This window comes from Mycteria americana, chromosome 1 (genome assembly GCF_035582795.1).
Source record: "Mycteria americana isolate JAX WOST 10 ecotype Jacksonville Zoo and Gardens chromosome 1, USCA_MyAme_1.0, whole genome shotgun sequence".
NCBI classification, from domain to species: Eukaryota; Metazoa; Chordata; class Aves; order Ciconiiformes; family Ciconiidae; genus Mycteria; species Mycteria americana.
The window spans coordinates 28,852,269-28,878,387 of record NC_134365.1 but is presented as its reverse complement, the minus strand read 5'-3'; the positions used below and the strand labels follow the sequence as shown (position 1 = coordinate 28,878,387).

General features: G+C 36.9%; 1 protein-coding gene across 1 annotated transcript in view; it reads right to left on the bottom strand.

Annotated features, from left to right (window-relative positions):
* Window positions 1-3,588: 3,588 nt before the first annotated feature.
* The window catches only part of TFEC (transcription factor EC), a 34,975-nt gene continuing 12,444 nt past the window's right edge, over window positions 3,589-26,119 (bottom strand). The window contains exons 2-7 of the mRNA XM_075491560.1: window positions 20,470-20,584; window positions 19,545-19,601; window positions 14,983-15,058; window positions 6,735-6,882; window positions 5,378-5,813; window positions 3,589-3,627 (exon numbers count right to left, since the gene is read on the bottom strand). Of these exons, the coding sequence (XP_075347675.1) occupies window positions 5,433-5,813; window positions 6,735-6,882; window positions 14,983-15,058; window positions 19,545-19,601; window positions 20,470-20,584 (777 nt within the window). The 3' untranslated portion in view covers window positions 3,589-3,627; window positions 5,378-5,432. The remainder of the gene's footprint in view (window positions 3,628-5,377; window positions 5,814-6,734; window positions 6,883-14,982; window positions 15,059-19,544; window positions 19,602-20,469; window positions 20,585-26,119) is intronic.

Here is a 26,119-nt window from a genome sequence, read left to right as displayed (position 1 = left end):
TTTCCAATTCACTTTTCCTATCTTGTGAAACTTTTTAACGAAATGTTAGCATTTGCAGGCACCAGATGTTTTGACATAAGGAGAAGCAATATGTAAATTTTAATCCATGCTAGGAACAATAGCCTGAAGGCACCTTTTTCTTATTACATGAATCATATACTTAACCACAATGTGGTGGATTATATCAAAATCATCACTACCCTGAATATAGAACGCTTGTCTTGTGGTTGCCAATTAATGAAACTGATATATATTTAACTCGATGGGTACCAGTGATTTAACCAATAAGCCTTAGCATACTTCACTGATGCAGCCTCCTTTAGAATTAGACTTTTGGTCTGATTATTATCACAACTTCATACATTTTCCTCTAATCTCCCATTGGTTGTCAGTGCAAATGATGCTGACATTAAATCCGTTTGTATGTCAATTACAAATATCACTCCTTTTAATCAAGCAGTATATCACATAGTGCTTTTCTAATCTCTCAAATAACTTTTGATTTTATTTTCTGATGCTGTTTATTTAATCATTAAGTGTCTGAGTCTGCAACAGGCTGAGCATTGCCTTTCTTCAAAGTGAACTGAGGGTTCTCAGTCCCTCACAAAGGAGCTGAGTACCTTTTATGATCAAATCCCAAGTGCATAATAAATATGTAAAAAAGCAAAGCTTCTTTCCATGGCTAATCACTGAACTTTAAATAGTATTTATAATAGTGTTCTGTTTTAATACTGATAGGGGTGTCTTACTGATTTCATGAAATAAAGACCCCGCAGAACAACTTTATTACAAATAGAATGTTTATCTGATGTACACAAACAATGAGCACTATTTTACATGAAACAATGAACTATTACAAAACTATAACTGAAATATATATTACTACTCAACAACTTTTGCATCATTTCATGCACAGAAAGCACCAAATATCTTCTAAAGAAAGCAGCACTTTTGATATTAGGAATTCAAAATGCAATCCAAATCCTTACTTAATTCATTAAGTAAGAGTATCTTTTAGTGCCAAATGCTACCTAATTATCAGCTTTAAAAAAATGTTTTACATCTTAAAATACAATATTCTGTTTATCCTAGATTGTCTGGGGAACATCTAGTACATTAAAAGGTTTTTGTAGAGCTTCTTAGTGATTTAACTGATATCATCATGCCTGCTAGCAATTTTGAAACATTCTGAAAACACTTTCCATAAATCAAAGCCTTAGCAGCAGGAATAAGCAGATGGCAGGAGACCATATTAAAGAATGTATCAATTATTTTTATTAATGGGAGGCTACTGGATCATGATGTATCATAATGGACTAAATGTTTAGCAGTTGTGAAGTGTTTTGTCTGTTAGGTATCTCAGATGTTCTTAGCGGATGTTATTATATTGTCTTGTGATGGCATTCTTTGAGGGACCGGATAGTGAAGTTTCACAAGGGACATATAAAGAGATGTTTTAATTTCAGTCCTTTAACTGTATTCACATAATAAACATAAAATATGAGCATGTATAAAACGTACTTTTAAAAAGATTGCATGTACAGTGCGTAATAAAGTACATTCTGTCTGCATACATTGACTTAGAAAACAAGATACTATACGGTTAACAATGAAAAATAGCAATTATTATAAAAATATTCTACAGTCTCATAATAGTAATGTAAATGCCTTTACTTATCTAAGAGACTTAACATAATTTTAAATTACAATAATTTTACATCCTCCATTCATATATACAGCCCTATTAAAGTCAAAAGGTATTACAATAACAATGTTCTTATTAAGATTAAATGACTGAATTATATTTAGTTATTTTACTATATAAAGCAACTGTGTTCCTGTTTGTTAAAACCGTTTGCACTTTCTGTAGCTTTTCACACTATCCACGCTATGCGCAATGAAATAATTTAGGTTTCTGTTTTTAGTATAGTATCTATATCCATTTCATGAATTAAACAGGATGTTAATATTTCAACTCCCTTTCCTTTCGTGTAATTATCAGTCCGCTGTTTTGTGTATTCTGTAGGAATATGTCCACCAGCTTTGAACAGCTGCTACTGAAAACAAGCAAGAATTCCTCATTTAATACATCTTGACAAAAATAGCCAGCTCCCCTCACCCCCTGCCCTGCTTGAGGTCAAACTGTGTGAGTCTTTAAATTCTTTTCTAGGCCCAGAGCCACAGACATATTATGCATCTCTTTCTTGAGATTTCATTAAAGAGATCTCTGTAGGAAATAGCTAAAAAGTGTATTTATTTCGCTCGCACCGCGTTTTAGTCCAATAAAACTCGCGTGGGCAGCAAAGTAATTCTGCCTGAGGAAGGATGTCAGGATTTGTCCCTGTAGACGTGAAATCCCTTCCCCTGTGCCAGCCGGCAGGACCATGCTCTGCTCTGCTCTAACAGTCCTCTCCGCTTCACAGCAGCCTCACCAAACCGGGGCTGGGAGAGGGGGTGCTTACTCCAGAAAGTCTGGGGGATGGTCACCAGCACACACAGCTCCTAAATGCCTTCAGTACCACCTATTTATTCCCCAAATGTCCTAGATTACTGTTTCTTGCACCCCGTATCACCACTTGATTTCAAGGGTGATGCTGTAATACCGGTTACAGTTATTAGCTAAAATACTAATTATGATGACTTCCTACTAGAAAAAACGTAGTGGCAGTGAAACAACATTGCCATAATACACACCTACAGCTATGAATACGTTTAGTGTTTTGGGCAAGGGGGTTGGGGATTTTGTGTTAATGAAAAGAGCTTGAATATGTTTAGATAGATGCAACATGGTATATCGCAAAAGAAGCATTCGTTACCTTCTGTTAAGCTTCTCATGCAGGAAGAAAAAAAAATCTGGTGCTTCAGACTGAAGCAATTGTCAGAAGAATGAAAATCAACTTTAAAAAATTTAATGGATGCACTATAATGTTTTTTTAGAACAGTGCTTATAAAAGTGATGAAATTCAGGATGTTATTTAAAGTCAATATAGTTCAGAAGTATGGTCTAACTCCCATGTAAAAGTTCAATGGGAAAATCATGTAATATATTCATATTTAATTTCTTTTTCTCCATTATGAGCAATCCACACTGGTGTATTTAAAACTAATGTATTAGAAACTGCAGTACAAGGACAAATGGCATTTGATATCAACCAACTATCCCCTCCTTTCATCAGCTGAAATGGACAATACGCATCCTACACTAGACATAATGTGGGCATAAATGTTACTTTTAAATCATCATATTTTGTATTCAAATGTTAATATTAGCTAGTCTTTGGCAAAACAGTGACAAAGTGGTTCCTCTTCTAAGGACCTTAATTTATAGAAGTACTCCAATTAAAATGCTGATCAGTTCTATGTTCAGTTACCTTTGGTTAATACTCATTTGCCTTTCCATTCCTTTCTTCCATGCTAAAACAAAAAAAAGAAAATGACCAGGAGACCGGTTGTTGTTGTTGTTATTATTTTTAACCATGCAGTGGAAGCATATCTTAGCCTCTTCTGAGGGTCAGGTGTGTGCTGGGCTGTCTGGGACCCCACACATATGCCACAAGAAGATCAGTTCTGCTCTGTTCAGCTTACATCCAAGTAGTTTGCATAGGCTCATAGAAATCCTTGAGTTTCCTAAAAACATAAATATTCTTGTGAAATTGGATACTCCATCATCTTTCATAGCCATCTGGATGTAATTTATTATCCCACTGCTAACTTTCCAATTAAGAAACTATCATGACACTATCTGGGTTGGTCAGGAATGGGCTACGGCCCTGGAGGAACACAAACCTCACAAGGACTGTGAGGAGGACCCAGGTACCAATAACAGAAGAGGCAATAGGAAGAAACAATTGCTCTGTTCTTGGATAATACGTTTAAATACATTTAAAATGTTAACATAAAAAACAAGCTATTTTAATCTCTTCTTACTATTTCCAATCCTGTGACATTTCTGGGGCGTGAGGCAGGCTCAGTGACACCAAAATTAATACACACTTTTGAAACATATTTTGAATCATTAGAGAACTCCCTAATGACATTTTTTGGCTCTGGTTGAGGAAGAGCTATGAAGAACCTGTGCCAGCTTATTTTCCCATGTATTAATATTACAATTAGAATGATTGCACTTAATGTCCTCCAGGAACTTATATCGCTCTCCAGAATTTCACGATGTATAGAAATGATATGCCTTCTACCTGCCCTCTAACTGCCAAGCTTTTACTGAGTCATCAAAACACGTTTTCTGAATGCCCCCTCTTAGCATGCTAGTTATGAGAGGCAGTGCATCACATCAACACTTCTGAATATCCCCTTCAGTTTGAAAAGTCTTCCTTTTCAGCTTTCCTGTAGTGAATCCAAAGCCAAATTTGAAATGAAATTCTCTTTGTTTCAAGTGTATGCAATGGGAATCTTGTCATTTCCCTCCGTTTCCAAATGGATCAAAGGCATGCATATGGATAAAGCAGAGTCCCTTTGGAAAAACCTTACTGTGCTGCCAAAGGACACTGAAAATGTTGTCCAGCAGCACACTGTTGTGTCTCTGAATTCTGATCTCTTCCACACAAAAAAGGACACAGTTTGAACGTTCTTGGAATAAGCAATTGCCATAGCACTGTTACTGGTAGTGCTTGTTTTAAATTGTGCTAATTGTAACATGGAGTATCTTTGTTGAGTCTTGTACATCCATAGTCTTTCTGCTGAAAAGTCATATCTTTTTCTGTCTGAGTTCATTTGAGTCTCTGTCATTATGTTAGTTTCCATTTTTCTTCTGTATCATTAAAACACATGTTAAAAGTCTGTTCTTTTTCTACAAATGAAATTTTTTAAAAATGGAATTTCATGAAAAGCTTAATGGATTTTCTCATTTTAAAGAGAAGCCTACGCAGTTTAAATTTCATACTTACTTCACTTGTGCAAAACCATTACCATCTGTTTTTTCAGATTTTAAAACCTGTAACGTCTCTATAGTTCCCAGCTTAAATAGTTCCCTGTTGCTTCACGTTCTGTAGAATTTTTAGTTATATAAAAAAGAGAAATTAAAAAATGACTAAAACTCATGTTTATAGCAGAGAATAGTGAACGCAGATTGAAGAGAGAGTTTGAATGCACTTTTGTAGCAAGTGTATTCCTTTTGTGGTAACCATTTTCATAGTGCTGTAAAAAGTCATGGAATGATAGTAAAAACATCCCAGTGAAGAAAGACTTGTGCAAATGTCAGCTCTGGACAGAGGGTATGAATTTTGGACAAAGTGATATGAGTTCATGTCCATCTCGTTTTCCTGTGAAGTAAGGGCTGATTTAAACCCTGGTCGTGTGGTAACGTATCTTCACGGTGGCTCTCCTTATTCATATTTAAAATAAGCACAAACACCATGCTTACGTTCAACTCAGTCTTTTAGCAAGTGGTTTAGAGAAGTATGAGGCCCTTTCTGCTTTTATAAATCATCTCCATCATCTGTGCTAAAGCTGCTTCTCCTGCTGCTCTCTTTCGATGCGGCTGGGGACGTGGAGGACAAGAGCGGGTCTGTTCCAAATGGCGACACCGTGTCATCCAGTAAAATTTCCTCTAGCCGTTGCTCTTCTTTTAAAGCTGCGCTGAAGGACAAATCCGTGAAGTGTGAAAGTGGATCAGAAAAGGCTGTAGATCCATCGCAAACATCAGAATTTGGTCCATGTGCCAGAGGCATTTGTTGAGAGTAGTCTACAGAGTTCTCCTCTGGGTAAGACTGTTGCTTGATGACTTGTGCAGCTAAATCGACAGCACTGAGTGAAGACATGACTGGAAGGCCGTGTGCACGTGCCTGGATCTCTAGTTCCTAACATTTCAAACAAAACCAATTAGATAATGACTTTAAAAGGCAAAGCAGTGTCTTCAGAACTATTGCAGTAAGTATACGGATCATACATGCAAATTAATTATACCTTTTGTCCAATTGTGAGACTACGTTTTAAAATATGAAATTGTTAATCCTTAAAAATTTGCCACTCGAGTGGTTTTCTTTTTATTTCCGCTCCTGTCTTTAAGCAGCTGTCCTACGGGAACATGAGGTAGGACTGCCTCTCCAAAACCATTGCGTACTGAACCCGATAAAGGTGACAGAAAAACGCTGCAACTTTCTAGTTCATTATTCACTGCTATCCAGAGAAACAGAAGATACTTGATGATGTTTATGATATACAGATATACATGTAAATCACCATATATAAGATGATTGATTTTATGTCTGTCTGTCTGTCTATCTATCTCATCTTCATATGTGTCTATATTCAAATCTTGCATTTCAAGCCATGCCGGGCCATATTCTGCTGCTTCATGTCACAAGCAGATATTACATGGCACACTATACCCAAGGAAGTGTAACATGTGAAATGGTTACAAAGGGAAAATGAAAATACTGAAGGGAATTTTGTGTCCAGTATTGATTTTTGGCTGCAGGAATATGCTTCTTTGCTTCCTTTTTTTGTCTTTCTCTGGCTCTAATACATACATAAGGAAACTGTTTGTACAAATACTTAATTAACTTTCCATGTATTCCTTTATGTAAGGTCTAATTATCAAAGGAATTTCCTAGAAATCTAAAAAATACCCCCTCCCCAATATACACAGCAATAAATAGGGAAAGCCAATTCATTTTCAATAAATGCCACTTGGGGAAAAATTATATAGATTAATAAAACTTGATGAGGGATAAGTACTGAGAAAGCTTTGTACTTCATGGCAACGCTCTTATACAAACCTGAATTCGGAGTAGAAGTCTTCTGTTAGCATGCTCTAATTTCTTCTGCCTGTGTTCTAATTCTCTGGCTCTCTGTTGTTCTTTTTGTAGCCACTTGATGTACTCCACTGATGCTTTTAAAATAGTTCCTTTGTTCCAGCGCATATCACTGCAGAATGTAGAGATAACCTTTTCACAATTGTGCATGTCAGCAGAATTCATAAGAACTTACAAAATCTTTTACATTAATATGAAATAATGATTTACATGACTATTATTCACTCTTAGATATTATTGCTTCTGAATGGAAATTTTAATAGAATAGTTAAGAAGCCCTTATATAGTAAAATTAATCCCAGAATGAAAATAAGTGTCAAAAGAAAGTAATAAAGTGACTTTTTGTGGGAGAGCTAAATGCAATATCATGATTCTACCATTACAGTTTTTATATTTTTAGTGAAAATTGCTTTTATTATTAACTCTAAGATTAAAATCTATGTGCAGTATTTCTGCATTAATGAACTAGGAAATATACATTACTGAGGACTTAAGCCTAAATTTTTAAAGATCATTTTGAATATACTACTCCTTTTACCTGACTTACTAATGAGGTTGCTTTTATGCTTGTTGAGAAAAAAATGGTCTGTGCTGAATGCCACTCCTCATTGATGATAGACCAGACAAATCACACTTTGGTAACCATAATGGCTATGGAATGATAAAAATTCCGTTCAAAAATCTTGAAACAATATAAACCAAGTTAAAATCCACAGCTACATGTAGACCCCAACTCAAAATAAAAGCCTTGCAAAAAAATAAGATTAAACCTGTCCATCATTCAGGAAATCATGGTTTAACTTCCAGCTTACAAGCAGGCTTACTAACAACAATACACTTGTTCAAATGCATTTGTTTAAGGACTTTCATGTACCCCTTTATCAACTTTCCATGTATTCCTTTATGTAAGGTCTTGGAGGCCTTGGAACAAGAATGAAATTTGTTGAAAATGTTTAACTTCTGATAAAGTTCAGTATTTTATGATACAGGATGGGCCCTCTGCATTAAATATACAGAGAGAAGGGTTTATCCAAACTATCCACTTCACTGCAAGATGGCTTAGACCGAGCACAAGATTGGCAGAGGTTCTGGCCCTGTAAAGCAACCTGAGAAGGAAAAAGCTATTTAAAGCAGTAAGAATCTGAGGTTGGGAGTGACAAGTAACCACCTTAGTGCATTTTTTTTAGTACTTAGTCCAAACACATACACTTATACGCTGGCATTTATAGAGTGAAAAAGAAATATAAATTATACTCCGGTCAATCATCACTTTCCATTATTCCTTGTCCGCTTTAGTTAATGAGACTTGCTCCTACTCACATGCTCACCTATGGTGAGTAAACCTGTGATCTGGAGTGGATTTATTGCAGAAGTGTCTATGCTTTACATTCAGCCTCTCAGAGTAAGTGCCTAAGGAACCTTGCACCCCTACCCCAAGGCTAAGCACCTTTAGAGACTTCCACTAAGGCAGTTGTCTTTCTACTGAATGTATAGGGCAAAAGCGAGGCAGGTACAGGATCTGGGGACCCAGACCACCTGGCCTTTCCTGATGCACTGTGCCAGGGATAAAACCTTATGGAACTGGTAGCTTTGAAGATGCTCAGAAGAATATGCAAAATTATTTGTGATAAAGCATCACGGTGTTTAACCACATCCTAGAATTTAGATCGTTTGCTAGAGATTTGGGAGAACCAGCTTTTTGATCAGAGAGGGCTCGAATCCACATCTCTTCTCTCTGGGCAGCACACAAACCGCGGGGCTCCAGCACACTGGGACCTCCCCTCGTCTCAGTGATGTGGGCCAGGAATGCACAGCTTTCAGGATTAGAAGGTGAGGAGGTCAGAGAGAAAATATTTTTTGTCTCAGACCCTGCTGTCTACAAAGCCAAAACATCAGAGGCTGCTCACTGAAGTGAGTATGTATTCTCATTTAGAGCATCCCTGGTCAAAAAAACTAAAGCAGAAGTGGGAGTGGGAGCCAAGAGCAGAACATGTCTCTTTCATGGCAGCTGAATCACCTCTTGGCAGTCCCTCTGCCTCCTCCTTCCTCTCCCTGTACTTCTTGCCCAGGCAGGAGGACAGAACGTTTTCCTGCCAGCGTCCCATGGACTCCCTCCCAGGAGAGGACTTTCTCCTCACATGTGGGATACCTATGTTCAAACTGCAAAGGTTAAAGAAGTTTTTAGTACACATGATGCTTATTTTCTGCACAAATCTCTGGCTGCCATCACCAGATTATAATCTTGTTTTCTTCAGGCCTCTTTGGAAAGTTAGGTAAAATACTGAGAGGTCCCTATTTAGGCCTGAATTGCAGTGGAGTTTGAAAGGCAGCGAGGTGCCTGTCTGTCTATACCAGAGCACTCCTGAATAAACAGGAGCAGCTGAAGTTAGGAGGACAACAACATTTCAAGCTGGGAATCTCCACTGCCATCTTAGATATGAGCTATATGTTCTATATATAGCTCAGAATTACAGTAGGTTTTTGTTTAATTTCAAGTGAAAACGACTGATTTAGGACATTTTCATGGCAACTTTAAAAAGTGCTACAGTAATAAGAAAACCTATAGCAGAAACTCTGGAGAAACACAGTCTGCCTAGGCAAGGGGCGTCAACTCCTCCTAGCATGTAATTAAGACAAAACTAAGCCAGTTTTGGACTGATGGTCTGAACATAAAAATATAACACTATGAAATTAGAAATTAATCCATAGCTGGCAAAATGGAAATAGTTAAGACATGTAACAGCAGGAGAAAAATATGCATATATCACATGTTTGGCAAATATTTCATAGTGATTTCACAAACAATTTAATGTCAGTTATAAAATGTGATGAATTCAAAATCAAATTCAGACAAAAATATTTTTGGTTAATTTTTCTGATTAACATATGAATAAGCCATATATTCATGACTGTATTTGGAATCTTTTTATGATTAAATTCATTTGTGTTACACATAATTGTCAACCTTTGTGATATTGCTCACTTTTAGTTCGTGTTACCTTGATAGTTTAAATTTTTACGTATATGGTAATGATATTTTTTCTCATAGGTTGAAATAAATCTTCACTGGATGGTTAATTCCTGGATTCAAACTGCCAAAGAGATGGATCTGGTCAGCTTCTGCATGAGATACATATGGATAGATATCTCTTCTGGTAATATTTACAAATTTGAGAGGCAAAACTATTGTGGAGATCTAGGATGAAAATGCTGTGGTTACTATTATCATTTAAGAGACTCTGTTGTTTTATGTGTGTGTGTCTGTCTGTGTGTGTGTATGTATTCCACATGTCTTCTACATCTCTACTCATAGATACATATACAGGTTGGTGTCTTATTAAATGACGAATATTGAAGTTAAAAAGCAACACAGCAAAGGATCAGTTGGTGAACTTAGAAGTCAACGTGTCTTTCACTCCATGTCTCTCTATTTATACCAGGAGCAAAAGAAAATACTGAAGATGTCTGTGCTGGTTCTGCATCTCAGACACTCTCCATCCATTTCAGCCCAGAGCACCACACAGCAGTCACAGGACAGTGCTATGGAGAAACAGAGGCTCTATGCAGATGTGTTGGGTTGGAAGAGTAGCAGTACAACTAGTGAGGATGAAGGCAAACAGGGAGAATAGCACGGGGAGGTGCCTGCAGAGCAATAGTCTGCAATGCATCTGGCTCTGCTTAGCAGGCAGGCAAGCAGGTTCATCTATGATGGGAAGAAAAAAATACCTCAGCATTTGAAGATGGATTAAACCCAAGCACAGCAAGTGTATAAGAAGAATTCAGAAATTCTCTGAACAGTTATTGGTTTTCTGTTATTTCTGTGAAAATACTGAATTCTAAATTGGGTGCAAATGAAGTTATCTGAAAAATTATAAAAGTGACACTAAGAAATTGTGGGGTTTGCTTTCTAGAGATTTATATATTGTGCTTGCTCAATATATAATAGAGATAAAATTTGATATGACAAGGCCTAGAAACCCTTTTGAGAACCTTTAAAACCTGAGCAGCCACTGGCAGTTGTTAGTCGTTTTATTGGAAACTGCTTTATAAAAACAGACAAAACAGTTGCATTCATAACTGTTTTGAACCTACAAAGTTCGATATAGATCAACTAGTCTTTGGAGATGGCAGGAATTCTTTTTTTCATTTTACTTTTTCACTGTCTATTAATTCCTTTTTTTTTTTCCCCCCCTTATTCTTAGTTTTTATTGTATGTATGTAGGGCTCCATCCTGTAAATACTGAAACACATGGGAAACTCTACACGTGAAACAAGTCAGTTGAGAGCAGTAAGAAGATTTGCAGGTCTGGTCATCAGCAATGACCTCTGCAAAGGAGGATTGTGCCTTTGTGTGTGCATGTGGTACAATAATTTGAAAATTTTAGCAAGCTATGTGTTTGTTACCTAGTTTAATTAACAGAGGTGTACCACACTTAACATAATTTGCATGGAAAAGTAGCAAATAAGTAAAAACCACATTGTGTTTTATTAGTCTCTGAATCCTAGCTCCTCCTAACTTTACCAGCTGAATCTCTCTACAAATCTCAAATGCCCAGACCAAAACATGTAACTCTCCCTAGGAGAGTTTCTCGTTGAGGAGAAAAGAAACATAGCCATGACACTGATCTTCAGCTCATTTCCATTAAGGTAATTTTGTTGAAGTCAAAGGAGCTTCACTAGTTTACACAAGTTGAGCTCCTGTAGGCAGCATCTGATCATCTAAGATTAAAACTAAATTAACGAAAACAGAGTTTGGGAGAGGGTGATAGTCACAGAGGTTGCCAGCCAGAGAGCAGTTACTAGTAGCAAATACATTTGTGAAGTTGAAACTATGTTTGCAGACCATTTCTTTTCCCTATTTCTGAGAAATTATCTTTAAGCTATGCTTGCTCAAAGAAATACTTTGAAGAACTTTGTACTTGTTTTGATGACCTGCACAATTACAAAGTGTATTCTTCTGACAGGGGCAGCAAGTTTCCATGTTATAATAGCATGAGTGTACACAAGCTTTTCCTTTACAAGAAATATGGCCATGCTGGCCATTAGTGGGTCTGTCCACAGACAGAATGTCAGGCACAGGCAGATGCAGAGAGCAGAGAGAGAGTGAGCAACCCACTACTTCTGCCCAAATCCTCAGTGGTTCTCTTAACATCCCGGTCCTGTAAAACAACTAGAATTCTTAAAGGAAAGATTTTTTTTCTTAGTATTCCTGGCAATTCTTGTCCAGCTACCATAAAACTGTTCTTGCATAGGCATTTCGAGACTCTATCACAACGTGAAGCCCTGTTAACCGCCTAAAACTGGGTTCTGAAAGGCTGAACACAAAGGAAGCATGAATGGAAAGGTAGGCATATTTAAAGGAGCAGGTTATGAGTTTTTCAGCAAAATATGGCTGAGTATTTTGGGCCTTTTTTTATTCTATTTTTGAATTATTCTGTATAACTGTTTTGCATTTCTGAATCATCTACCACTTGGATATCTAAGCATTGAAAATTAAACAAAAGAGTCAAAGTTCTTTGCAACTTATCTCCATTTTCTAATGCTGATGAAGTGAACTTAAAACACCCATTCATGTAAGCAATGTAATCCACACTTTTCATCATTAAATTAAAAAAAAAAAAGTGAAAAGAATAGGGGTTTAAGCCAGTCAAAAGAAAGTCCCTGCGGAAGCTCTGCAGGAGCCAAACAAGTTCACTATATAACTAACAAAACAAAAGTGAAATAAAAACCCCACACACCACTTCTAAGAAATATAAATCATAAAAGGTTTCCAAATAGCATCAAAAATGTCTTTTTCTGTTCCTGAGTCTGAAAGTAATCTTCTTGAAGCAAGCCATCTGGGACAGGCATGCTAACCACAATGGCTTAGTTATAGTAGTATTTGCTTTTCAATGCAAAGGCTGATTTGCTTCACTGTCATTAGTCCAAGCATCAGTAAGGTTTCTCCTCTTACAGCTAAGTTCCCACTATAAGAAGAACCTTCTAAAATCAATATATGAGGTGAAAATGCTACGTGTGATAAAACATTACAGGTAAAGTATTGTATGAGATGATACATCTCTTTCTTTCAAAGAAGAAGAGGGCAGATTGGGGGCACAGTAAGGTGTTATGAAGGAAAAAGCAAGAACTGAAAGACAGGGTAAGGACACTGAGTTATGATTTGGCAACACAGGACCACACCAGAAAGAAATAATAATTTTGATCTGCTCAGCCAACAAAACAACATGGTCAAATTAATGTATTTCCACCTACAAATATAAAAAAAAAATGTTTACACTCCTTTGGATTAATTCAGCCTGGCACCAAGCTATAGCAAAGTTACTTTATAACCTAGTTTTTTAAAAGCGTCCTGCACCTTTTGATGCCTTTTTTTTCTTAACACCAACTTGAAAGCTTTTAAATAGGCCTGTTTTCAAAAGGAGTACTGATTACCAGCCTTTTGAAGACAGCAGGCCTCAGAATGTGAGACACTTAAGTTCACTTTGTGCTTTTGTAAACATAAACCACGTTGGGGCTGTCACACTGTTGAACTCAGTCATCGGTTTGCAGACTAAAACAAGAAAAGGCGAAGTCTTCAGGATCTATACCTGAAACTTTTTCATCAGGGAACAACACCAAAATCTGTGGGTAAAATCTATCATCCACTTACTGGAGCAAAATTACAGGTCCAGATCATTCATTTTAAGAAGAGCTTAAGTGATTGCTCTAGGTATTAATGTTTTCAATAAGTTCATAAACTAAACCTGAATCCAGACCAAAACATGCAACTGAAAAACCTCTGTAGGCAATCAAAAATCACAACTGGAATTTGTACCTCATGCCCACTTCTAATTGCAGTATGACTTGCTTCCATTATTGCTTTATAGCTGCAAACCAACAGTGCCATCCACTGTTTTTCTGAGAAATCTTTCAATTATTTGCCCAAATGGTCTTGAATACTGAAAGATGCACCAGCAAAATTAAAACTCTTCTACCAGTCTGTGTTTGCACAGATCACATGTGGCCAAAACTTTATTTAGGTACTTAAAGCACTTCTTATTTTAACTCAGCTGTAATACCTAATTCTATATTAATAACAAAAACATGCCCATTTATCTAATCTTGGGTGGATGCTGTAGAAGGAGCCGAGTTCATAAATTCTCTAAAATGGATGCGGTATGTTAACTTTCTCTCTGGTGATTTCATTCCAAGTGGCTTGTTATGCCAACCTTGTACTTATGTAAGTCTCACACAGCTTTATATTGTTATAGAAATCCTTAATATAATCAAAAGTTTCTTAGTCCTAAGGAAAAAAAAAGGCTGAAATATCAATAGATGTTTTCATTTGAAGTATCATGCAGGTCTGTATTGACATGCAAATGATAAAGACAAAATCTGTATAATCAATTTTATGCGAGTCACAGTCATGCTAGTGCATGGTCTTAAGGCTTCCCTGAGTGACATGAGAAATCTAAGGCTAAAGTTGAGCATTAAATATCACAGTGAATTGTTATTGCTAATCCTGCAATAGGTTTTCCTACCGAGGTGGCTTTTTTCATATTGATGACAAATATAAGCTTTAAGGGAATGCAGGTATAGTTTAAGCAATATGCATTTTGTGTTACTCTAAGTATATGCATTAGTATAAAATGCTATTATTATAGAAATTATAGCAATTATTATTTTTATCCTTGCATTTCAGGACTGTTGTTTTCCCTGCACTGAGTGGAGGATTTTTTAAAAATGCTCAGACTACAGACTCTTCGGCTGTTTTTTTTTTTCCTAGGCAAAGGGCAAACAGTGACAACATGCATTTTGTTTTATCCCACTAGAGGGCCCATGGCAAGGGCTGAAAGCATCACTCCTTCCCTCTCCAGAGACACCACACAATTGCTCCCGGGGACAGGGAGCTGGACTTTCTGTTGTTTGGCTCATCTTCTTTTTGGTTTTGTTTGGGTTTTGTTTTGTTGTTTTTCTTTTCCCTGATGTGGCTGTCTCTCTTAAACACCCTGGAATTGCTTTCATTTTATTATCCTTTCACATAAGTTTTCCCAACAGGCACCAAAAATCTGTCACAGGTTTGTTACTTTAGCAGCCTGATCTGAGCCAGTGACCCAGCATGGAAGATTTTGTATCCCATTACTCAATCCTATAGCCAATATATGCAACTGTCTTTTTTTTTTTCCATTATTTAAACTATAAACATTATTATAGGAAAGACTGTTGAACTCACGGATCATTAGACTTGGGGATGAGTGTGCCAAGCTCCTTGATTCGGTAATTAATATTATACCTTCTTCTTCTCTCAACTGTTAAAAAGAAACAGTTACTATTTTTACGGTGAAATATTCTTGGAGAAATTAAACATAAAACATTTTGATTAGTTAAAAACAAGTCAGTCAATGGACAGCAAATTTATTCCTGAAATTGAAGTCCCAACATGATCTCTTACTTGTCTCTGACTTACTCTCAGGACAAACTCCATGATTAGTACCACCTCTGTATTTTACCTTGCCTGTAGGTTTCTCCCCCGTTTACAACTAGACTCCTAGAGAATGAAATAGTCGCATATTGTCTAAATGTGAGCTAACACTTCTTTTTTTTCCTGATGTTTAGGTATCCTTTCTCCACCCTGCTCCCACACAACGGAGTTTTCAGCTTAGTGGAGTTTGCTGATGACTTCAACAGGGACACAAGACAACTCATCTAGCGTTTCACATTTTGTCACAACTCCTGCTACAGATTGTGGCCAAGAGCTTCATTATCCCTTATCTACTGTTATCAGCATTACAAACCATGCAGAGGATGTAACTGCAACCGTATCCCTTCACTGAAACTGAGAAAGACTGTGTACCAGAAACACTTCATCCCCAGCACATCTGTTTCCTTTGAGGATGGACAGCACAAACGTATTTACAATAACTTCTAAAACACACAGAAAATTAAGAAAAACCTAATTTAAACAAAATATTTCTGTATTTAAAGTGATGCTTCTCCTAAGGCAAACTATGTATGGTACCTTGGTTTACTTGCAGTTTAGTCGGAAACAAAAAAGAGAAGATAAGCCTCTTAAAATTTGTTCCCCCTCTCTGTGCTCTCAGTCCACTTTATCAGCATTGGACTGGTATCCAGACTGGAGTGTGTGCCCCTTCTCTACACAAAGGGTCTATCACCTTCCTGCTTCTCATTTCACTAATTTAGAGAGAATTGTCCTCTGCTTTCTCACCAGTTTTTCTCCAGCTGCTTTCACATGTAGAAATCTCACATTTTATAGTGGATAGGCCTGAAAGACATCTCATCGCTTTGGGGGATTTCTTGTATACCCATCTCCTGGGTAGCCTAGTTACAACAAGACTGAAAGACAATGTGGAAATCCTGTACAAATGGCAAAAAGTTCTTTTTCTACCAGAAAAATAAAACGTTTTGAGGAGGAAAAAGGACAAACGCCGTAGGAGTCGCATTGTGGTACTGCTAGCTGTCAGAAACCAGCAACGATGTTCTACTGGTGTGAACTTGCACTTTTGTCCACTCGCTTCACGTTGTACTTTGACTCAATCCAACCTCACTGAATGGGCAGGATTCAGCTTTGGTACATTACTAGCATTGCATTGAGCCATTTCTGTTATCCCTTGCATCTTGGAAGATCTTACCTTGGGCTCACTAATGCCATTATACTCTGTAAGACCAGAGCTGACCCATGTAGGGCAGCCTGGAACATGGATACATGCTCCCCTCATCGATGTATGGAGACATGCACTTAGAGTTTGCCTAATTCTGAATATAGGTACAAAAAGCTGGTCCGTAGAGCCTGGTAGAGCTAAAGTAGAAGTGTGCAGTCAAGGGAAGCCTGGTGGGTCTTTAGGCTGACTTTACCTTTCTCACAGTCATACGATCATATCGCTTTCAGTCTCAGCCCCACCACATAGATCACTTTTAGTTCCTTACTTCCTCCAATACATAAAGGTATTTTTTCTTCCTGTCTGTGTGAGGCTCTTAGGTTTGTGCAGCAGTCAGCTATTTTCTCCCTAGCTGATTCCAGCTCAGGGAACTCTCTAGGTGTTATTATTTACCCTGGTGAAGTGCTCTGCCTTGATGAGACATATTATCTTGTCTTACTTTCTCTAGAAACAGGAATTTCACTCAACAGATTAAAGCATCTCAGGTTTTGTAGTCATGATTCACATATTCAGGAGACAGGGTTATAATCCTCCTGAGCGTACTGTTAAGTGACCCCTTGCATCCCACTGGCATGAATGTGCTGGGTCTTGTAGGAGAACACAGTGTACGTAAGCACATAGCAACTGAGCAATTTAAAAGATGTATTTCAGTTTTGTTGGCAAAATAATGGCAGGGCAAAAACAGTTAAAGAATGTGCATTAACTATACAGTCATATGGCATAATAGTTGTTGTTTAATTAATATTTACAGTGTGGAAAAACTCTGCAAGAGACTCATCAAAAAGTAGTCAACTAAACATTGGCTATGAAACAAGGCAAAGAAAAAATTTTCTTTACAAGTGGACACTTACAATATCTTTTTCTTTCTATTTTTTTTGTTTTTTTCCTGGAAATAAACTCCAAATGGTTATGCTACTGAATTAGGAGGGAAATTTTGAAGTTTGGAAAAGTGTTTTAATAGAACTTTCCTGATTTATGTCTGTTTCAGTTCCAGTGGTATCCTGAGTTATCGATAATATTTCAAGTACTAAATTATGCCAAAGCCAAATCAGAAAATTAATTTTTAAACTACATGGACAGGATGACCATACAGAAAACAAACATTACACCCTTAATGCTTTGTTTGGGAAAAAAACAAAAACAAAATACATTTAGTAATGGTTTAAACTCTTGCTGTTACAAGAGGAAGAGGTTCCATTTCTTAGATCTGAATCCCTTTTCATTGTTTCACTGAGGATCCAGTCTTCCAAAAGGAACATTTTTCTAATTCTTCCTTGGTATGAGGAGGTACAAGAATATTTCTGTAAAATGTGGACCTTAATTCAACCTGCGACTTGAATGTTTGTAAAAATCAGGTTTCAAAAACTGCCTTTTCAGACCACCTCTAAAAAAACTGGTACTCATAAAAGAGTAAATCACACTAATAAAGCCTTTATATGTAATGCAGTAATATGTCCAAGCCATCAGGTAGTAGAGCTATCTCCAGAGAGACTTTGAGCTCTGAAGTATACATCTGGAGCCAAACCAGAAGAGGTGTTGCATGTCTGCATGCTACCATCCTGGCATACAGCCTTCAGCTCAGTTGCCAGTGGTGAGGGACAGTTCTCAGAAATGTCTTCTGTGTTCAGGAAGGATGATCTCAGAGCCAAAATAAACAATGGAGGCAATGGTAAGTCCTGGTATCCTTAACGTATGCATGTGCCTGTCTTTTTCCTTCTCGCCGTTCCAGACGACTCTCACCCACCACCTTTCCTAGTCCAGCAAAAACTCCCCATTCCTGCCCAAACAAGACAAGCAGCAGCTGCACTGGCACTTCAGAGAACATGTGCTAGCAACAGGCCTAAAAATCTACATCGTCTATCTGTAATCCACAAAAACATACAGACAGAAATAAGGATGTCTTCTGGAAAGTCTAAGTAGCAGAAAGTTGTCCACAGTGGTTGCTAGCACATTGTACCAGTGGATGTGTACTTGCAGGTATGTAATTTCATGCAAGTAAAGCCATAAATCCCTCTAAGATTAATGGAATAGCCAGAGAACAAAGATATAAATAAGAAAACAAAGATATAAATAGTGGGTATTAACTAATTACCAATCTAGGTTTAAATTCATAGAATCATAGAATATCTCAAGTTGGAAGGGACTCATAAGGATCATCGAGTCCAACTCCCAGACTATTTCTGCTGGAAAAAGTGGAAAGGAGAACTGGAAAATGTAATTGCTTTATTCAACACTTTCCAAAAAGAATCCTTCAGGTTTTTTGTTTCAAATTTCTCGTTAGAGGGAAAAAATGCCTAATTTTATAGGCAATCTTTTTCAGCAATAAAAACTATTTTTTTTCTATTCTGGATAAACCAAAATGTTGTTTATTTTTATAAGTTTAATATTTAGACACTGAACTATGAATTTCACTATGTTCTTAGCCTAAACTACAGAAGGCTATTCCTCTAGAACTGAAATGTCTAACATCTGTACATGGCTGCACTGTTCTCCATAAAGGAAACAGAAGTGTATCCCAGCCTACAGAAGTTAGGGGGCTTGTGTATCAGAGCAGACTCACAGCACCGTGAGTCTCACCCAGTCCTGCCTTGATCTCCTCTTGTGACATACGATTTCCACAACTTTAAGTGCTTAACTAGCGTTTAGAAGTTGTCTGATATCCTCTGTAATTTTTTTTCCTTCCCATTACCCATAGAGAGATACAGCCTCTCACTTGGGTGCTTCAGTAAGTAAGGTGTAAAGACTCTGGATTTTCACTGTTGGTTTTTTCATCATCTGCCTCCTTTCTTGTCTGTTTTGCACTGTAATTCTTAGACACAACATCAAGTAAAGCGTGCAGGATACCTGTACAACTGTAGAATAAAAACATAGTAGCAGGAGATGATATGGAAATAAATTAATTACAGTATGCTCAGTATTTTGAAAGACAAAAGTCAAAGATAGAAGTTAATTTCAGGGAAGAAAGCTGTGTGGTTGGCTGTGATTGCAGACTGAGTTCAATTTGATTACACTGGTAAGATGCCGATCTAGAGGAGCAGAGACGTGGTAGCTAATGTATATTATTTCTGCATTCCCTATACATTCCATTTAATGAGATGCACGATGAAGATATACTTACTGAGATTGTGGTTATCCTTTTTTTGTCTCTCCTTTGCCATTGCTCGTGTATCTGCTTCTGACAGAAAGTAACATTTATTAAAACAGTCCTTAAGTTGCAATTCCAGTACTTCTTTCACCTTTTCAAAATGTCCTCTTGTCACAAAGAGCAGCCTTCTAGTCTTTTTACTTCATTACTCTTTTTATTATTAAACAAGATCATAAGCAAATCTATATTCTACCAATGCTACGTTTTTGAGCAAGTCTGGCAGGTTGCTTAAGATTTTTTTATTGCACATTTTTTATTTAAGAACATAGAAATGCTATGGAGGGGTATTTTTCTCCAATTTGCTGTATTTTACATCAGGATAAAACTTACAATACACTAATGTGAATATGGATTTGTATAACCCATAATGCAAGATTTAATCAGATTTGTAAGATATTGAACAAACTCACTGTTTCCTCTGACTGACACTAATGAACTGTACACGGTTGTTAGCATTCTTTGGCTTAATTGAATGTAACTTTTAAAGTTGTTAATCCACTAATATAGATTTACCTTGAATAGCGTTATTGTAAGGTTTTAAAAGAACCATTTGTTCTACCCTGGAACAAATTTAATGGATGATAATTTATTTATACCATTGACCAGAAGCCAACATGTGGAAGAATCCACTATGTTTCCTAAAATAATTAGGTTTATTAGAAGCATGATGTTAAGAAAAAACAGGCGGTAAACATGGTTTCTGAATTGCTAAAGAGGAGAACAGAAAGAAAACATTTCTCCTTGGTCTTTGTTCTTTTCCTTAAATGAAACTACAAACTGCAAACTTCTCAGGATTTAGTTATGGACATCTATTTCATGGATAAGATTTATTCAACTTCTAAGAGAAACACCATCACTTCTGAAATTATAAAATACTAAAATCTCAGAGTTCTTTTACCTGTGAGTTCCCTTTTTACTGGTAGATTAGCTGGGCAAGAAGCGTTTGTGAGACCCATATTAGCTGGTGCCATTCCCTGGTCACTGTTATATATATCCAAAATGCTGCTAGATAGCTTGAGGGGTAGGGGGAGGAAAGAAGAATAAGAACAAAAGAAATTAAAATAAGTTAAAGGCTTAAAAGATTAAAAAAACATAATTCAAAGAGCAAACTTCTTTGAATATGAGTCTGGTGTTCTTTAGAAGGAGCTGTGTTTATGTGTCTAAAAGGAAAGTTTGCCGTTACGTAGTATTAAGTAAAATTGAAAGTGAAGGGTCACAGTCTGCCACTGTTCCACAAGCAGCTTTCTAAGCGCTGTTTGCATGGGTTTCAGATGCAGAGTGATGGCAGGATATGGCCCCCAGTGCCTCTTTTTAATTACTTCTATACAGTATTTTCCAATAACAGGATTACCACAACTGCACTCAAAACACGAATTAGGTTGAAAGTAAAAATAACTTTGCTGGTTTTGACCTACTGCCCAGTGATTTTTTAGCCACATCACTGAACTCTGAATTGATACTTCATACTGTGCCTGGTTTAGCAATATAAAGATTCAGTGACCCAGTTAGATGCAATAGTTAAAATTAGAGTGGACAGAACATCAAAGAATATGCTTTAAGGAAAGAAACTGTGCTGTTGTCAGGATAGACCAGATAACCTAATGGTTTTAACATACGTAACATATATGATCATTATCCTTATTACCTTCCAAAATGTAATATAGCATTATTTAAATAAACCCATAGAATGCACTTAAAGAGAAATAAAGCTAAAGTATGTTTCTATGGATTACAGCTAATTACCCAAATATTACTTTTACTTGAATAATTTTACATATCTGAAATAACTGTAAAATATGTAGAAGTTTAGTAAAGAACAGTTCAGGCTTTGCTCAGTTTCTATGACCATATAACCAACCTTTCAGCACTGATCATCATCCTACATATTTCTGTATGTTCATGTGAAAACAGCTGTATAAAAAGAGTCCAAGTCCAGGTTCACAAAAAAGATTTGCATTCTTATTGCTTTCTAAGGCAATAAGAGCAACATTTTTTTTTTCATTTTATTATGCATACAAAGTTTGTGCAGACAATTTTTTTTTCTTTCGGGGCCAACATACAGGACTCAGACATTGAGTTTGGGTCCAGCTGGCCAAGAAACAAAAAGGAGGAAAATGTAAGTGAAAAAAGTGAGGAAAATTGTGAGTAAAACTACTGACTTGAGACAGAAACTCATGAAAGGAAATTAGGAGTTATTTAAGAAAATTGCTTTTCATAGACAAGAAAACATGTTTTTACAGATCTGTACCCATGGATCCTGAAACACTCTGGCATTTTTCAGGCAGGTCACCAAGACACCAACCGTAGGTCTGCTGGGAACCAGCTTTTTTTAGACTCTGATCATTTCTTTTCTTGTAGAGACTGTGAGCTTCACCACAAGTTATTCTGAAAGGAGACACTTTCCCAATGACTTGCTCAGTGTGAAATTGTTCCATGGCAGTGCTTGCTACATTTTTATACTAAATCTGAAATTGTAAATAAGTTTTATTTTTAAATAATAATTTTACTAAATTAGCTAATAACTTTACTAAATTATCTGAGAACCTAGTTTGTGTTAAATTCTCCTAGTTGTATAACCCACAATGAAATGAAGCAATCAGGATTATTTTTGAATACACATAAATAACATGCTCGTTTTAAAAGTAATTTGTAGAGGTTTATTACTTAGGAGAACTGACAATTCTTAAATACCATTAGAAATCACAACACCAAGTCAGTTTTGAAAATCTGCTTACATATTTGATTTCTCAGTGAAAATACTTTTTTAAAGAATGTTTGGAATTCAATTGAGTATTACTAAAGAACAAGCTATGTTTAATATGCAGGATTTGAACGCTAAGCTCATTCGCACGTTAAGCACCTCTGTTTCACTCCTGAGTGGTAAACTGACAAGTATTACAGAATTCACTGCAGCTTTAACTTTGCGTTTTCTTTGTTCCAGGGATAGTATAACTATATTACAAGAGTGAACTCATATTAGCTCTAGACACATATTTAATGACTTCCTACATTCATGTAAATTAATTTGGCTTATTGGAATGATATGAAAACAGAATTTTCATATTTAGTGCCGATACAAAAAATTGAGATTCAGTGTGACTCCTACACTTATTCCAGTGGACTTTGGAAAAGGCTGTTATGTGGTTTAGGCTACTGTTTTTGTGAAATGCTAGGGAATAGTAACCACTGAAAATAATATAATCTAATAAATAATGTAACAGATGAGAAATGCATATCTGTCACATTTTACATATTTCACACAGCTGTGTATGTGAGTTCAATAACTTGCATGAAACTGGTGGTAACCTTTTTAATTTATAAGATTATCCATACCCTTCATGAAAAAATTGTAAGCCACAGTTTGACACAAACACATGAGATATATCAATGATTACTGCTAATTTTCAAGCAGTAATGCATGTTTATCCTCGAAATATAGTTACATTTCTATAGTCTATTCACAAAGGTGTCAATTCAGACGACAAGGCCCAAATCCAACAGAAAAGGTCATGAACGGCCAACTTAGCTGGTAATGAAAAAATAATAGCAACACACCTGAAAGTTCAGAAGTGTGTGAGGGTTCAAAAGAGGGTGAGTAAACTCAACTTAAAGCCAAAGGTAGGCATTTCAGCTGAATTTGATTGCACAGTTGATGAAGGTACTTCCATCTAACTCAGTTGCCATTGTTTGGAGTGGTAAGAGTTCCTATGCCTCCTTCCAACAGCAGGACTGCTGGGGCAGCGTCATCCTACACAGCCAGGGCTGCAAGTGAGTATCTGTCCATGGTGTATGTCTGGCTGCACTAATGCTTCCATTGAGCAGGGAAAGGCATGAAATATTTTCCCAGATGTCCCATATCATCTTTGTTTCACACAGATGGTCTCCAGCATTTTTCTCCTCATCATTTGGCAATTTTTATCAGTCATTAGGAAAGCAGAGTCATAACTCCATGTGGAGATGATGAAAATGAAACCCAAACCCAAGCCATTCATCTACTGATGGCTACAATCCTATAACCTTACTAATTAGAATGATTCACATATGTGTTAATCACTAAGAGTGTCAAAATCAGTGTTTTTCCATGCCATTAAAGAGAAGCTTTGATCTAATGTTAACTGTCCTAAATTATTCTCCAGAACTTGGACATCAGTGAATAACCCTATTCAACAGCACTGTCACAGAGAGCCTACAAAATTCTCACTCATTTACCTATCTGAAAGCACTAATTTCTGGGCTGCAGAAGCTGTCTTTCCAATTGAAACATTCATGGGTGTGACAAATATGATCATTTTTAATAATCCATAGGTAGGGTACTCTTGGGGAATAGAGAATGGTAGGTTTGACCCTCCTTAAGTCTGTCATCGTCTCAGTCAGTGCACTGAAGGATTGGATAACAGAATAAACAGCTTACTCATCTGGCCGTAAAAAGGACACACGAAAAAAGGTTCTTTTCTTCATACCTACTTCCCTTCCAGACTCAGGTTTGCTGTCTCCCTTCAGCATTTGTCTGGGTGGTTCTGCTCAGCCCAAAAGCAGTTGTGCCGATCGCACTATCAACTGCCTCTTTCTTCCTGTGCGTTTAGCAGAAATCTCAAGTACGCTGTAATGGCCACCACAGTGGGTGAGCGGCTTCTCTGTGGATAGAGCCACTGGTGATCTCCCTTTGACACTGTCTTCATTCTCAGTTAGCCAGCACAGCATTTTCACACTTACAGTAGGGCAAAGTGGGTGTAAAGTACCAGTAAATTAGACTACCTTTGACAGTCCTTGTGTTCCTACAAAAAAGGTGACACATGGAAAAATCTGCTACGAATTCGTGTGTGAGGAACAACTCTCAATGTCAGGATTCAGGATGAGGAGAAGAAATAAGAGGTGATTAATCTGACCTGTCTTGGACACTTAGAGTGAACTGAATCACCTCTGTTTCTTCTTATTGACTCCAAAGGAAACCTGGGGTGACTGTTGCAGGCTTCCCACGTGTACCTTCCTTCACGAAACCTCACTGTGCTCCTAATGTGAAAATTTCCAAATAAACTCTTATTTTAAAAATCACAGAAGAAAAACAAAGCAAACCAGACTGGATCTTTCTTGAGAAATATTCACATTTCTGATTATGGGGGAGTTTTAAAAATACAAAATCAAACATGTATCAAACTATTTTGTTGAAACTCTCTACCTGAATTTGCCCTTCATTGATATCAAGCATGGAAACTGCCAAGGAATTTCCTTGCTAATGTTACTGAACACTGAGAACAATCTTAAAATTGAAATTGGCCAGTTTTGATACAACATGAGGAAAGGTACTTTTTTTGTCTGTCAAAGTAGGAAGCTCTTTTAGAAATGTAGATATCTGGGAAATAACTGATTTTTAAATTACAAAATTAAAATATGTTTCACAATATATTACAGAAATCGTGTGTCAAAATACATCTAGTTGTTTGGACATGCACTAAAACTCCATACACCTTGATGTAATTTACTTCTTACAATGTCATGTAAGCGGGGAAGGTTTTTGCAGTACTGAGGCTTCAAATAGCTTCCAGTTCTACCTTACAAGATAAATATATACATTGACATAATCTTACAAAAATCCAATGCAATCTTACTAAAAGTACAAATCATTTGCAATGGCATAATTATAAGATATGTGTACAATGATGATCTTACAATTATATAGCACTGTCAAATTTGATGAATCCCAAAGCACTTTAAAACTCCAGCTGATTACACTGCATCAAAAGCATGCTCTTGCTTTCTGTTTAGAGATGTGGAAACACAGACATTTGGGTATGAAAATTTATAAATTCCAGGAAATAATCTATTTATCCTGCAGGTGTCATGAGCTATATTGGTTCACACCTGTGTTGTTCTGAGAAGTCCTGGTAAGTCGCATAATTGCCAACATTTCCATTCATGATACACATATTTATGTACGTGTGTCTGAGAATTTAGATGGAAGTGGCTCGTAAGGGGTGAGCCCACGTGTAATAAAAATAGCAGTATATAATTAGCCATTTTTCCTGCTTCTAAAATGCAGCCAGCTTTGGACAGAAGATTAACAACCTTTAACACAGCAAATGGTTAAGTGGGAATAACCAGTGACAATGTGGTACCGGAAGAGAATAATACCATATCTAATTAAAACTGCAAGGAGAATTAAAGACAGCAGACTGTAATTAACAAAGTTAGCATTTGGCAAGGACACTGGGGTTAACGTTCTTCCTTTTGTATGAAGTGTCATGGGATCTTCAATGCCTGTGTGCAAAGACTGGAACATGAGAATTTCCATTCACAGGGCTCAGTCCTGAAAGATGCTCAACTTTGAAGCTTAGACCAATTATAAAAGCAAACTTCAGCTGAAGTACCTGAGCGAGTGCCTGGCTTGAGCTCAGCAGCACCTCGCAAGAGCCTGTGACCTTGTGCTTGCTGGCAGTGTCCAAGACAAGTACTGTAAAGGCCTCATCCAGAGGAGCTTGTTATATTCAACACTTAGGTCTGAACTGCTATGCAGGCAGGATTGTGTGGCAAATATTAAGGGTTCGTTACTC